General features: G+C 29.7%; 1 protein-coding gene across 1 annotated transcript in view; it reads left to right on the forward strand.

The window, feature by feature from the left end:
- The window catches only part of LOC117106084 (signal-induced proliferation-associated 1-like protein 1), a 69,972-nt gene extending 53,626 nt beyond the window's left edge, over positions 1–16,346 (forward strand). Inside the window, exons 24-28 of the mRNA XM_033247422.1 lie at positions 1,601–1,669; positions 2,668–2,781; positions 9,139–9,322; positions 13,681–13,741; positions 14,539–16,346. Of these exons, the coding sequence (XP_033103313.1) occupies positions 1,601–1,669; positions 2,668–2,781; positions 9,139–9,322; positions 13,681–13,741; positions 14,539–14,682 (572 nt within the window). The 3' untranslated portion in view covers positions 14,683–16,346. The remainder of the gene's footprint in view (positions 1–1,600; positions 1,670–2,667; positions 2,782–9,138; positions 9,323–13,680; positions 13,742–14,538) is intronic.
- Positions 16,347–16,776: the final 430 nt, after the last annotated feature.

A 16,776-nucleotide genomic window follows, 5' to 3' on the forward strand; every position in this document is an offset into this window, starting at 1 on the left:
AATTCACTTTCCCAAATTGGGAATAAAATACTTGTAGATGTAAAGATAAATTCCATTTTGGTTTACTCTTATTCTTAGTTGACTCTCAAAGACTACTGTTTAAATTAAACACTTTAAATTGATAAAAACTCAATAATTCAAAAAATTGTGAAAAGTTATATTTTAATGATGAATCTACTGTATATTGAAAGTGAATATTTGTTATTGTGCATGTAATTTCATTTGGATAGCGACATCTTAATACTTACAAGTAATCCCTTCAGGTTTTTTGGCTAATGCTTTTAATCGTGAATTGTATTGTTATGATTAGTTATATTTTGCTATGTTGTATTTCTCAAGATAAATTAAATGATTTAATCACATATGACATAAAAAAAACCAGTGAAAGTCAGTATTTGCATTGCTTACTTTTTGTAAGTAAGTTATTACCTTTCAATTGAAACTATAAGAAAATATTTTTTTTTAAACATATCTTCATTCTCTTAAAAAATTCATTTTTCAAAAAAAAAAAAAATTATATAAAAAGCCTCAAAAATTTTAATTTGTTTTCTAATTTCTTATTAAGAGGAGCTACTTAAGTTTTACTATAAATATCCTTTAACTTTCCATCAGAAAGTAGGGGTTATGTAAAGACTACATAAATGTTTGTTAATTGATTAGAGACATTTTTCTAATGATTTAGCTAATAATTAAAGTATAAAAATTAAGAATTTTTTTTTTAAAGTTTTATATTCATATTAGGTGGCAGTTTTTGATTAAGTCGGCAATACTATGTTGTTATAAATAATTTTGGACTATTTACTGCTCTTATTACATTAAATATATGTATCAAATTCATTGCAATCTCTCTTCACAACTATTAAATTTTCTATGACAAAAAAGTATGGTATTCCCATATGTGGTCTTGATGTGATGTCATCTTTTAGCCGGTGCTATAGAAATTTTAAAATCTATCTATTATGACAATATTGTGGCATGTTTCATTCTTTTGTCAATTAAAATTTGATAGTATTTAATTGCACACAATTTTTTCTTCATCAGCACAAATGACACATTGTTTATTTGTCATTTTTTTATGTTACATAGCAATGCTTGATCACCTATCCCATTCCCTTATCCTATTTATTATTTTCTGTCTCATCATATCTACAATTTTTATGATTCCATATTTTCTAAATTAAAACTTTTTGGTTGAATTGGTAAAAATTCTGCTTGACCCTATACTGATTGGATTTATTTTCTAGAATTATATATTAGTTTGTTATATTTATTTTTTTATTATTTTGTAACAACAACCTCTACACTCATAAATTTTATCTAATGTTCCCTCCATCTTTTTCACAAAACTCGTGAGTATATTGGGCTGTTTTTTTCTTTGACTAAACATGCCACTAATATAGCATGTGAGAAGTGCACAATTGGACTGTAATTCTCCTCTTGCTGTTTCTGTATTTGAATTGTCCTCAAATAATCATCTTCCTACAATAATTACTTTTTATACCAATCTATTTTTTTACTCAAATTTTATTTTACTCACTACGATTGTCTTGAATTAGTTTGTAAGGATTTGATTTAAATATAGTGTCAATTTGCCTTCCAGATCTTGCAACACTTTTCATCAAAGAAAGTTTAAATTTTTGCAGATTCCCGATGTCGCCTTTTTCAGAAAGTAATATAGCATTTTACGAGCACTGTCACATTTGCATGTTGTGGCCGGATTTTTTCTCCTTTGCATGACCACCTGTCTCGGATTAATGTGTTAGATTAAGTTGTGGTTGTGTTTATGTTTATTTTTGATTGCATCATATAGGCTTACAGTTCCTGTCTTTAATCTTCTCATGTCTACTGCTGCTTCATGACATAGCTTTGGAAAATGCATTCATGATTTGATCTTTATGTTTCATTGTTTTTAAGTATCCTCTACCTTCTTTGAGTGTGTGTGGTTATTTCGTGCACCTGTGGCTTTTTTTTCTCACTCTGATTGGCCTCAAGGTTTTCCTGAAAATATTTTTTTGAATGTCATGATGACAGTGATGATGATATTTTCTCCTGATTAGTTACATGTCTGCAAAGCACATGAATAGAATTATGCAGGATGAATGAATCAACTGTAAGTTGAAAGATACCTTGTTACCATTATGGTGTTTATGACTGGACTGGTTGATGATGTTAATAATTGCAATTTTGTTAATGTTGATGACAATAGATGGATGTCAGTTATGTTAATATGAATGACAATTGCGTTAATGTTTTGAAGATGTTGATGAATTTATATTCTGTTTATGATATTAATAATTAATAATAACACCTTTTTGTATACACTTTTTTAAGAGACCAAATTACTTGATGGTACTTCTTTCTTAACATCTCCCTCACCAGATGTGGTTTCCTATTTGTTATATCTTAATCTAATTGATGTGCACCTTTGTCCCTTCAATCTTGTTTGAAGAGATACACTTTTGAAGAAAAAAAAATTGTTTTAATGAACAGATGATTAGATGGATATTTCCGTAATTTCTATTGAACCATGATTTTTAATTTAAAAGACAAAAAAATCCAGTTAATATAATTTGGCTGCACTTGCTGGTAAGAGTAAACAAAGGTTTTAAAACATTTAATGAAAAGGAAATTGGCAATAAAATGAGTCATTATTTATTACATTTACAGATCCAGACACAGTTAGCCAAACCGGATCAACCCCTACCGTCTTCCCCCTCCCAGACAATGCCTCACATTTAGACTGGCAAAACCTTGTAGCAACAGCAAGTAAAGCATTTGAAGGTGAGAGGAGCAAATTCAATTAAATATTTGCCAAATATCTTTTTAAAATTATTTTACTTTGTTCTATATATCCACTTCCAGGTTGTTTCCAACAAATCCATTCTAGATCCTCTTCAGTGATCTTGAAAATATATCCATTCCAGATCCTTTTTAATTTCTAGATTATATTCAACATATCCATTTACATCTCTGTGCATCATATGATCTTTAACTTTGTAACTTAAATATCTAATGACAATAAAGTTTTAATCAAAGTATTTTTTGTAGGAATCATATCAGTCCTAAAACATAACAATTTTTTTTAATGAAAAAGTTACTAAGTCTAGAATATTGTATTGCAATATATATGGACATCTTCTAATAGCTGTACAGCTAACTGCAATTCCTGTTTGTTGAAGATATTTATTTATTCTCTGATCGTCTGCCAAATGCCCAGCAAGGCAACCTAGTATCTAAATGACCCGAAATATACTGCAATATAAAAGCTGAAAAAAGTTCTAAGATGCAAGTTCTATGTATCTTGATGTAGTTTGATATTATTTAACAAATAATTTTGTGGGGGAAAGGGGAACATTTCTTTTAGTTTTTAATAAATGGTTTTATTTTCACATTATCTACTAATAACAAATCTTAAATTGATAATAATAATAAAGTATTAGTCTATTGAGTAATACAAAAACCATTAGACAAGTAATTAATCAATATTTTATAATCCTGATTTCTTTGACCTGGAAGTTGTAATGAACAAGGTCAAGTTAGCTAAATCATTGAGGCCAACTGTGCTATTGATATCATTGTTTGGTGTCAGCAAGATTTGCCCTTACCATAAATCTATAATGAACCATGATTGGTAAGTTGTGTCGAACAGAGATAACTGCGATTCATAAACACGTCACGTAAACCTGTCAGAATCTTGCGGAGGAACTACTTCAAAATGCAGTCATCGCCAACGGTCAACTCGTGACTGTAAATTAATTTTGGGATTAGCATTGTGTATAGTTCACGTCACGTTTTGGCCTGATTTATTCAAAATGGTGTGCTGGTTGATGTCTAGCCTCAACTGATTACGTTGTTGTCTAACTAGAACAACTGTTACTTTTAATTGGCAATTGTGGAATCAGAGCTATGCACTCTCTGATTTAAGTAGTTTGTTATTTTTTATTTATTATTATTATTAAAAGATATTAATACTGTATTTTAAAGAATATTTTTATTATATATTGCCTATTCATCAAACCAAATTATTTTTTACTAATTAGGCATTGAAAATTGTTTTTAGATTACATTGCTTATGAGTTCTTTGAATTAAGAGACACTTAAATGTAGATGTGATTGGTGTTAGAAGTTGACACTGTAATTACAGCCATGATGCCAGTAGTAAAACTATTTATAGCACATCTTTTACTTATAAACTTTATAACAGTCTACTTAATTCACTTTTTTCTATGTCTTTCCTAATATATTCGATTTTTTTCAAATTTTTATTTAGCATTGGCATCAAGGTAGGCATTATAATTTATAGTCATGATGATTTAGCAGGTTTATAGTCCTGCCGGAGTTGCTGGTGGCTTTCACTTCGTTCATTTTTTCAAGCAATGTTTAACTGTCTGGTAATTCCAGGTGAGTTGATGGTGAATTCACTTGTGTCCCGAAAGCTTCAATCTGTTTTCTTCACCTCTTTTTAATTATTATGTAATAAAATCTGAGGATGTTTTTCCGTACTTGTGAGTGGTTGCTAATAGGTTCATGATTTTGTTTAGTTATCAAAGCCTGCTTCTGTCCAAGATCATATTTTTCAGTGTCTCTTAGCCAGCGTATCCTGACATAATTGTAACGGTTTGTACTGTTGTTTATGCTTCAGGAAGTTCAGTTTATTTATGTTCGCAAATTATCAGTTAATTCATTTGAGCCCTTTTTTTATTTTATCAGATTAGGACAAATACTCTTGTGTCTGACAAGCATGGAACAATCTCAAATTTGTTTCTAAAAATTTCAAATCAGAAGTGTGGTACTTAGATTACTGGTGCCAAGAAAAGCAACTTCCTAATGTGTTTGAAAAAAAAAATTGTTTTCTTAATGAACAGAAATCGGTGCAATTTTTTTACATAGCTCTTTGTTTAGACTTTGGGTATAATGCTCTAGATATCTAAGAATAATGTGGTTAGAAATGTCTGTATTTTCATTATTATTTGATTATGGTGATTATATTCAGGCCATTCAATAAACTGGTCTATTATTCCTTCATTAGTTGGATGGGAAGAATAATTGTTTTTTTCAGGAAGGAAACATTTAATCAACGATCTAGATTCAGTATACTACAATTAATATAACTGAAAATACTAGGGCCAAAGAATTGATGAAGTTTTAGGTTTAATTCTGTTGATGCTTTTCATTATCACTGGCTATTAATAGATGATGTTTTAACGCCCATTGATCTGTGCTGAATTGTGATTTGATGGATGTTTTAAACATGTTCTTCCTGTTGAATCTGTTTCTGATTTTATAAGCCATCAAACTCATCACAAATGAAATTCGTAGCCAGCTCTCAAGTGTGTGCGTGTGTGCGTCACAAGACATTGTCTAACGATTTCCTGTTGAGATTTTCCAGTATTTAGCGGCTGTAGTGCAGCTTGTTCTGTGTGTGTTGTACCAAGTTTGAGAATCTCTCTTGACAATACACATTCTTTTGTTTAAAATTTAAGTTAAAGAATGCAAAATTTATTTTCTGTTTCAAGAAATAAACTGAGAGTATTAATGCAATAAACAAATTATACGTTTTTATAAATGATTAATATCTAATTTCATAAAGCCAGTGTGAATTTTAAAGTCTAAAGTAAATCATTAAGATTACCGTAGGTAAGACTTAGAATTTTTACATCTTTTTCCAGAACACGCTGCTTGTCAATAATAATGATTTGAAAATATAAATAAATTGTATTTTTGGCCACTCATTCACTCATAGGGCCAATCAGTGGTTAAAAAGTGAAATCTTTGGTAGGTGATCTGTTCAACAATGTTGTCTTACAGGCTGCCGCCTTGAAATCTCCCAATATAAAATAGTGATTTCTTCCTCATAACGAAATAAATATAAATAAAACATTTATCAGTTTGATTACTGAACTATTTATGGCCATCTGCACAAGCAAAGGCCTAACAGTGCCATAAATATACTTTCTTAAAAGTGAATTCTTTGGTCAGTGATCTGTTCAACAATGTTGTCTCACAGGCTGCCGCCTTGAAATCTCCCAATATAAAATAGTGATTTCTTCCTCATAATGAAATAATTATAAATAAAACATTTATCAGTTCAATTACTGAACTATTTATGGCCATGTGCACAATCGATGGTCTAACAGTGCCATAAATATACTTTCTTACCTCACATACTCAAAAAATATTAGCCAATAGATTTTACATTTTTTTTTTTACCACTGCATAGATGTTTTTTGCAAAACAAACTCCGCTCTTGATGCACCTCTTTCTAAGGATAAGTTTACTAAGAAATGTATGATAAAATTCTGTATTATTGGCTAATATTTTCACATTAACAATAAAGTTAAGATTATTACCCATACGACAATCATCTTTCAATTGTTCCTTCATGTTGTTAACAATACAAATGACAGTCAATTTTTTTGACAAGTTAGAATATTAACAAAACCCTCTACATTATGATTTGTCATCTAGCAAATATCACACTGACATACATCAAAACATTTCTTAAATAAATAGATCTGACAATTTTCTTTGCCTGAATATCCGGTTTATCACTGCAGTCAGTTTAGAATAAGGGCTCTCTACCATCAAACCCCACTGGTTGCCTATTAAAAGTATGCATGGAGATGATTCGCTGTATTTGATCACCCCTCGAGTTGAAGGCTGTTCGCTCTACACTCTGAGTCATAACAACAGTGAATATTTCCAGTGCAGTGCAATCCAGTGAGCAGACCATACTTGTGTGGACCACGGTTTAGTCATTTGCTAGACTATCTGGCTAGGTGTGAGTTGGAGGTTCACAGGCAAATATGAGGCTAAACATTTTTAAAACTTTCTATCAACGTGGAACTTACCATCTGCCCTGCGACGGTAGGTTAAAATTTCTGTTGAAGAGTGCTTGGAAAGTTCATGATTAATATTTTTTAGTCATATCCCAGCTTAAGCAGTGCCTTATGTGGCCTAATTCTGTCATATGATATGTTTACTCATTTAAAAAAGATTTTAATATATAATTTCCACATAATTGGGTTTTTATGTTGATTTTCAGCGATTGCATGCAATCAGTTAACTTCTTTTTGAGAGTAAAATAATTTGCTATAGTATTTTGCTATAATATATATTTTATAGTTTATGGTTGGTATTTGTATTAGTAGTTTTACTAACTTTACTATTTGCTATCATTTTCATATTTACTATAATGATCTCTTTAAAGAAACTAGCAGTTGTATTATATTGAGATTAGGCTGAGTACATCAGATAAGAAAAATGAAAATTGAATTAATAAACCAATATTGATCTCGCAGTCAATAATGTCAACTCACATCAGCTTTAGCTCATATCCTTATAATTTTAAAAAACAAAAGATTTTTTTGATTTTTATTTTGTTAAGGATATACTGTCTATTGAGCTAAAATACTTCGGAAAAATGTAATATTTGGATTGCTTGCTTTTGATATGTAAGCAAATTATGACCATTTAATTAAAATTTAGAATTAAGAAGAAATCCTTCTGCTAATTATCTTTTATTGCATATTAAAGAAAAACTTTTACTAACTAGTTATCAAGGTAAGGATTTTATTACCCACTGTTTGTGCATGGGAATAATGTCTGAAATATTTTGTCTTATTCAAAAGAATACTTCAGTATTATGTTGTAATTTTTGTATTATCTTTAGTATATAAGCATTAGCAAGCATGATTGAGTCAGCAGTACAATAAATTTACAGTTGTTTAAAATTTGATTTGATGAATAAATAAATAACCTTGATAACTAAAGATTCAGTGAACTCGAGATATTGTTTTAGAAATGTGATTTTTATAATGAAATATAAATTATTGTTTTCATGAAGAATGCATGGTTTATTGATTTTGCAGTAATTCTATATCTATTACAGGGACAGATCCAGTAGGGGCAGGGGGGCACATTCCCCCGTTTTGGTAATCAATTTTAAAATTTCAATGCTATGTATTGAAATAATTGCTACATATCAAAAAAAAAGTTGTGCCCCCCCTCCCCGCCTAAAAATTCGGGATCCGTCCCTGTATGCTACAATATATCTGTGTAGATGTGTATAAGAGACATGTTATAATCATTGTAATAATTACTGAGTTTGTGCCTTGTATATAAATACAAAACTAGGGGTTTTTTTTTGTTAAAGTGTGTCTTGAATTGCTTAGAATTATTGCGCTAAATATGTTTCCAATCTTTATTCAAAATTAATATTCAGCCTACGGTCTGTTTTACCCCAAGTTGTTTAGCTATATTTCTGACAGAATTTAGTGTACAGAGATTGAAAATTAAAAATATAATTTGGGGGGGGGGGGGGGGGGTGGAGGGAGTGGGTGTGGTGTGTGAGAATTAAAAATTTAAGTGTAATTTGTTGGCTATTTAGAGTACCATAGCCATAAAATGTACCTCAACCCCAGTCGTTGTGGGGGTATTAACCCTCCATCCGTAAAATACCTTCCTGGGCCTCCTCTATTTGAAATTCATGTATCCGCCACTGACTGAAGAGAATATTATCATGTTGCTATTTCGTGAATAGCATGTTGGGTGTTGTTAAGGTTTTTAGAGTCATTTCCTACTCTACTTTAATATTTCAATGCATTTATTCCCAAGACCACTATGGTTTCAAGTGCATTTAATTGTCCCTTCATTAAGATAGTTAACAGTGAATATGAAACAGATTTTTCATCCAAACGTCGTATTAAGTTTTGATTATGGAGATTTTTTCGTATTGAGTGCTGATAGATCCAATGCCTCTGTTGACCATTGGAGCATTTTTTCATGGACTTGCTGCTTATCAATAGTACTGATAACTACTAAACATGCCAATGTTTTTGGCAACTCCAATATTGGCCTCATTAAGAACACCTTTTATACAAAGTAATATTTTATTTTTAAACTTAATATTAAATTGTTGGTATTCAGTTTATAATAATGATATACAGCACCTCAGCTTACCTAAGATTAAAAAAAAAACAAAAAACAGCTATATAAATTTTTACCATCCGTTTAAATTAATTAATTATTATTACTTTTTCTATTACTTTTACTTTTAAAAGAAATTTACCATTATCATATTTTATCCAAATAAGGTGATCGATTGTAACTAACAACATTTGTTTGCATACATTTCAGGAAGTGACCACCACAATGGTAAAGTAGCATCTGTAGATAGACTGAATGATAATATTATGGATCAAAATGAATTAACACCTTCCTTTCAACGAAATTATATGGGACGAAAAGATGTTCGGTATCGGTCATCGGGAGGAGCTCGGTACAAGAGCCAGGCCAAGACACCAACACGAGCCACCAATGGGTATGTATCCCTAAAGCCCTGTCCAGACTATAATATTTTACTTTACAAAAACATGTGACATGCCTAAATATGGCCATTATGACATCACTTCATGACCATACATAGGCACACCATGACTATATGGAGATACAACAGTTTTTTGTCAAAGAGCTTAATCTGATGATGTTATTGAAATTCCTTCTTTATTGGCAGAATATTTGCCTTCTCCCTTACTCTTGCTCTTGCTTTATCATTTTACTGATAATCCATGGTTATATTGTGTTATATTATATTGATTTATAGTACCTTCATTGTAGCCTATTTGTACAGGGATTTTCTCCTTTATTGTATACCAGAGCCGTTTGTGGAGAAAGATAGAAAGTGTTCATTTTTCAATTCTTTTAAACATTTATTTTGTGTTTGTTGTTTATGGGTAAAGAGCACTATATATAAATAACTACATTATTATTGTTATAATTGAGCATCAATTAAAAATATGTATTCTACTGGGGAGTGTGCAAGAATATAATTACCTGTTTTTGAAGCCATGTACCTAAACAAAATTACATTAAATTTGCTAATTGACAACAGTTAATAATATACAGGTACATGAAAACATGAACCAAAGGATTTTTAAAGAACAGCATTGGCTGAATCTGGTGGTTTTTGTTTTTTTTTAATATACTGTTTAATATTATTTTTTCATTATTACCTTCATTGTCATCACCCAACATCAATGTTGTTATTATTACCATTGTCATCATCATTGATGGAACCCACAAACCTGGGATTTAGTAGTCATACCTTAGTCATGTATGTCATCCCTCCCTAGAGAAACACAACTGATGAACAACCTGCCTCAATGGCTTTACTACTAGACAATGTTTTTCAGTTTGAAATGGTTTCATGTTGCATTTGTCATACGTTTTATATTAAATTGTTAAATGTGGATAAAGTGTCTACCCACTCCTGCATTAGTCATTCAGTAAGGCTAGGTATACTGTGGCATACCATACTACATAATACTACCTTCCTATGCAGTAAGATTTTCCGTAGCTTCAAGTTCCTCTGCTGAAGTTTTATCTATGTTAACTTTTGAGTATGTGAATTGTATAAGTTTCCTTGATTTGCAATGCTTTCAGATTATAAGAAATTAAGGTGAGAGTAAAATTTAAGTTAACATTGGAATTTAGCAAAGGAAACAGGTTGAACAGAGAGAGCTTTGCTCTTCAAAAATTAGCAAGATTAGAACTGGCAGTTGAAGACAGATTTGGACAGCATCAATTATATTGATTTGAAGAATTAACATTGAAAAGATCAATGCTTGATAATTGAAAAGGAAGAAGCTAAGATGACACGTAACGTAAAATTAAGTACAGATCTGATTACTGTGCAATATTAAATAGATTCAAGACAATTAGTAGTCTTGAATTGAAGATCTGTTTAAAAAGAAAATTAGTTATGGTATATATTTTAATTATAGGCCTTATAAAATTCCTTTGTTTCATTTACAGTCTGGTCTTTTTTTTTAAATTTGTTAAAAGTGTTTTAATTCTAATAATTTTGACTTGTAAACAGACAGGATATTTATAAAAATACATTATCTGCTTATATTTTGTTTCACTGAGTGTGTTTTAGACAATCTTTGATAACATTGGACTTCCATATCTTTGCAATACATACGGTAGACCTTGTTTATGTTTTTGTTGACTTGTGTGTGTATTTTTGTCCTTACCTGGGGAATTAAACACACATAATGTTCAAAGTAAATGACAAAATTTTGCCCTCAAGTGTTTAATGCAGACAAAATCTTAAGTACCTTCCTGTTTTCATACAAAGAAGGGAATTTAAGCTGCTATGTGAGATAACTTTCTAATGGTTACAAAAATTATCGAAATAGTAATTTTTACTCGAAAGGTTATTGGAATAATTACCCAAAATTTGAAGGATGATATTGATGAATTGTAGTTAAACTGTGTATACTTAACCCAAAAATCTAGACTTTAGTTTTTACATATAATTAATGTACACTTCATTTAATGAAATATAACAACTTTTATTTGTTCTCTATCGATAAGAAAAGCACTTACCCATTAAATTACTGAATTGAAACAAAGAGTATTTATTAAATTGATCTTTACTGTCGAATCAATAGTTTCAAAAAATAATATCTACTCATGAGTATGTTTTGGGTTTACAATTTTGGTTTATGATATTATATTTAAATACAGTAATCTTTGCATTTAATGCTTTTTCTCTACTGGTATAGTATATACTTGAACATAGCTTACCAAAGCTGCCAGATATCAATCACAGAATAATTGAAAAACCTGAATATTTGAAGCGCTCAACTCTTCAATGTACTCTATACCTAAGCTTATTTGTATGGGCGGCCTTTGGGAATCCGATGATGCAGGCTTATCAGAATGACAGATAGGCTTTATGCCAATGTTCTATGCTTTCCTAGAAGTTAAAACAGGTGCATCATGGGATTCTTAATCATGCATCCTATCCAGGCTTGAGCCAATTTTTACCAATGGTAATTGTCTATCCCATTGTTCCACATCAGTAGTTGCACATTTCCAACTTTTTTAAATTTATGCAGATTACTTTAAAAATAGTAATGAATAGTCACCCATTTATTTAAAAAAATTACATGTAATGTTTTGGATTTTTTATTGATTCAAAATAATACAAATAGTGAAGTCAATTTTGATAACTAATAATATAGTAACTAGTATTATAAACAGTTTTTGATTAATCATTCTATTCTATTCTATGAGTAAAACACACACAGACAGACCAGTATTTCACTTTTACTACAGTAGTTGTATTCAACAGAGATTAAATGGCAAGAGGTGATTGCAGTCTAGAATAGAGCCGTCTAATCCGTCAGAACGAGACAACCACTTTAGTGAAAGTAGCACAAATTCTGTTTTCATTTCATTCAGTTTTTTTTCAAACCTAAAAATTTGGCATAAGAAATGTTTGCGCATTCCTCTAATTAATATTTCTTATGAATATGTAATAGGAAATTATTATAAATTATTTGTGTAATGAGTACATACCTTTTCAAAATTAAATTCTTTGTGTTTAATTATAAACCTAACAGCATGAGAAAATTCTTTTCCGCAGTTCCATTAATGACTGTAATCATCTACACTCCCCAAAGAGAGTTGGTTATACAGAAATCATTGGTCCCAAAAGACCAGGTTCTTGGGCTGAACTATCCACGTTAATATATTGTTATTCAGTTATTATTAGTGTGTTTATTATAAGATTTTTAATATGCAAGTAATATGCAACAGGTCACCAAAAATTATTTTGTGTGTGTACCTATTGAAAAAATTAAGGAAACCATGAGCTTGTCTACTGTAATTTTGGAATATGTCGTCGTTTATCAAATTTGTCCTTTTCAATACATTATTCATTGACAGCATTAAAGAGTCCTGCAGGAAACTCGATGCTATTCTTAGCTACAGAAAATAATTTAATAATATGCTTAAGTGTACTACTAGGTATGGTGTTGCCTATTCCCAGTACAATTTATTTATGGTGATGTGGTTTAATGTTGTAAACAAAGTGTGTACCTAGAAATTTAAGTTTATTAATTAAATTATTTCCCAGAAGGAATACAAATATGGTAATTTGTGTTTGCCAGAATCCCCAGGAGCCAAATGATGATAGTGTATTCTCCACTTCCAATTTCCCAATAAGTTGTTTATCTTATTTTGCTTCATTTTTAAATAAATATATTTCTGATAGATATTTAATGTTGTAACACATCTGGCATAATTTCTTGGATTTTGCTCTCATTGAATTTAGTTGTATTTCCTAGTACACTATAATCAAACAGGGATCATTTGTATATTTTAATAAGCTTGTTAGATAATTAGAAAATAAGTTTCCACCTTTAAGGTGCATTGTGAAACTTTCAGGTATATTTAAATATGTTATCCAAATTATATACTCTCTTGTCATTTGTAAATATAATTCTAAATTGGGTATTAATGATAGCTAAAATTATAATTTTGAATGAGTAAGCTGTTTATGTATGTATCATTACCAACTTCATAAGGTCAGTCCTTTTAAGGGTAATATTTAAATATTATTAACAGAGTTGATTCTCTGTCGCATCAGTTTGGTCATGTACGCTGGTATTTCATTACAGAATTAATCGTCGACCTTCGAGTTTCACTCGTGCAATATGTTGCTGATTTTAATATCAGATAAATCATTTTTAAGTGATATAATCATTTTCAAATGAATATTCTTTCTGTACTTTAAAAATATTATTTTCTAATTATCATGACAGAGATAAAATATAAGTTGGTGAAAATTATTTATTGAGCTATATTATTTGATTTTTTTCCCCTCAGTGATTTAGCAGTAGCAAATAATAATGGACAGCTAAAGAAACTTGTTCATGAATTATCAAGAGTAAGTACATAGTCTGTGTCTGATTAGTCATAAAGACTGTTTCTTGTCTCTATTTACATTAATGTAAATGTATGATACATTAACTTTCTTCAACTATGAAACTTTAAATTATGTAATTGTTTTGTAGAGGATGGATGTAAATACCAAATTTCTTCATGGTTTTATAAAAAATATTACAATTATGGGGTTTATTCAAGTATAGCTGTAATTTACAGGTCATTTTTGACATTCAAATCATCCAATTTATTATTGATAATTAAGTACAAAATTTTGTATTATATTTTATTCATAATATTTTAATAGGTCATGTAAACATGTTTTGCATAGTATAATTTAAAAGCTCTCAAACATCTACCTGCATAATTTGCTATCATTGACAATTCACTGTTCGGTATTTAGAAAGCAGTGTTATGAACATTCCATATAACAGGATGTCAGACAAGATATACAGAAAGGCTTCCTGAAATTAAGAAGTGCATCTTCACATGTAATTAAAATGCCTTGAGTTTGCCAAGTAGAAGTTATGATGAATTTAGAAACATAATAAGAAAGTATATACATACTCCAAGTATTGAAATACACGCCATCGTGTTGGGATTCAATATTTCGACATTAATCATGTCATCATCAGGAATGGTCATTCCTGATGATGACATAATTAATGTCGAAATATTGAATCCCAACATGATGGCGTGTATTTCAGTACTTGGAGTTTGTATTATACTTTCTTATCTGAGATTAATCAGTGGACCTTTCGGTTTTTAGAAACATAATGTTATATGTGCTTTTGTTTGTAGGAAAGAAGTGAGAAGCAAAGCCTAGAAGATCAAATTGAAAAGCTCCGACAGGATAACATGAGATTGCAAGAAGAATCGCAAACTGCTTCCACACAGCTTCGAAAATTTACTGAATGGTTTTTTAACTCCATTGATCGTCAATAAATGAATGTTTTCCAATTCCCAGAATTATGAATGAGTCTCCCATCAAATTTAATGAAAAAAAAATAATCTTTTAATTGAAAATATTGATGTACTTCTGGTATATTTTTCCTGAATGCTTTATCATAATTAATTTAATTGTGTTGAGCTTCTGTTGTTAATGAATAATTAGGTTTTCTCAATTAATTATCAATATAATATATATCAGTTGAACTGTAAGTCATATACTTGTGAAAATGTTGTAACCCAAATTTGATATCCAAAACTATTCTAGAAATCCAGCAATTTAAAGCAAATAATAAAATACTACCTGTCTTCCTGATGTAAATTTTTTTTATAAAGATAAACTATTTTCTGAAGTAAATCAAATTTTTTCCAATCCTTATAATAGATTGTCTTCAGATTGTATCCAGGGCTTGATATATTCCATTAACCAAAACAATAGAATACAGTTTTTATTATTGGTAGTATTTTAAGTGTTTTGTGTTTTTGTATAGATTTTTTAGCACTAAATGTTAATACCCAATATCAGATAATGTGCTACAAAAGCTTTTGTTTGTTTTATTTTAGCTTGAAATATAAAAGGTTTTAATAATATTCATGCATATATTGATTATATTGAATAGTAAGTATTGATTATTGTAATAACTCTTGTATCAGTTGTGTTTGAAACACAGTGTATACCTCTGGTACTCTAATACTTTGTCCAGACTATAAAATTTTACTTTGCAAACAATTGTATGCCTGTAATCAGGATGTGCCTATATATGGTCATGATGTAATGTCATCATGACCATATTTGGGCATGTCACATGTTTGTCAAACAAAATTTGATAGTCTGGACAGAGCTTTATTGCAGCATTCTTTTTTTACATTTTTCCTGCATTTATCCTACATGAGTTGATGTAAATAGCTATAATAATATAATGTAAAGAATATTCTGTTTGCAATATACAGTATAGGTATCTCTTTACAACTTACGACGCCTACATCTGTGCATGTTGACCATTTTATCAGAAATTTTGATTTCAAGTCGTATTGTTATTATAAAATGAGTTGAAGAAAAAGTGGGATGAGTCAAACAATATGTTGACTTGTGCTATATTTTATATGAACTTGTAAATTTGTAAAAAAATATTTTAAGAAAAATGTTTTAATTTTTAGGCTTGTGTTAATAGAAAACAAATTGTTTGATTATTAGGTTCATTTGTAAATTATAATGCTAAAGATTACAGAAAATAAGTTAAAGTATACTTTAACTCTTGGTTACAATGAGTTAAGTTTAATTTTCATTATTATTTTTGATTAATAAACTAGTTTTATTCTGTATTTCTGATTGAATAAAAAAAAACACCTGTGAGATATAAAGTATGTAGATATTATGTAATGTTTATGGTTGCTATGATAACTATTTTGATAATTTCCCTCAGTTTAATTATAATATTCCATCTTAGTACCAATGAGGTATTGAAATTTAAAAGTATTTGTCATTACTATTTATAGTGGTTTATATGTTATAGTGTGTTGTTTGCTTGACGGGTGGGCACATTCAGTTTATACATATGTATTTATATTATCCCTTTACTTTTAACCATATTGAACTATTTTTCATTTAGTTTGAATGTAAGTTCATTTTATATCAGATATTAAAAATATGACAATATTCATTTTTCTTGTTTTCATGGAAGTTGTGTTAAATGGTGTTCACACAAGAATTCTACACATTACAGCAAGATAGAGAGCTAAAGAGATTTATATTTTTAGAAGACATGAATTTTTATAACTTGTTTTGTTAACTTTATTTTTTAATGGTCATCAGAGGAGGGTTGGAAAAAAAATTGTTTTCTCATTTACCAAATGGTTTTGCCAAATGCATCAAACAGGGAAAAAATTGTATTGATGAATAAAAAAATATTGAATTTATAAAGCCACACATAGATTTTAAGATGGGGGCTCTACCAAGGTTCTCATTCTATATTTAATAGAAATTATTAAAACAAATATATATTTTCCTGAATTTTTTCTTTCTTTTTTAATAATAAAAATATGTTCCACTTCTATAGTGCTTCATGTCAGCAAGGCCTCTAAGTGCCTCAC

Source organism: Anneissia japonica, unplaced genomic scaffold (genome assembly GCF_011630105.1).
Source record: "Anneissia japonica isolate Jap-2015-1 unplaced genomic scaffold, ASM1163010v1 scaffold287879_len466271_cov187, whole genome shotgun sequence".
NCBI classification, from domain to species: Eukaryota; Metazoa; Echinodermata; class Crinoidea; order Comatulida; family Comatulidae; genus Anneissia; species Anneissia japonica.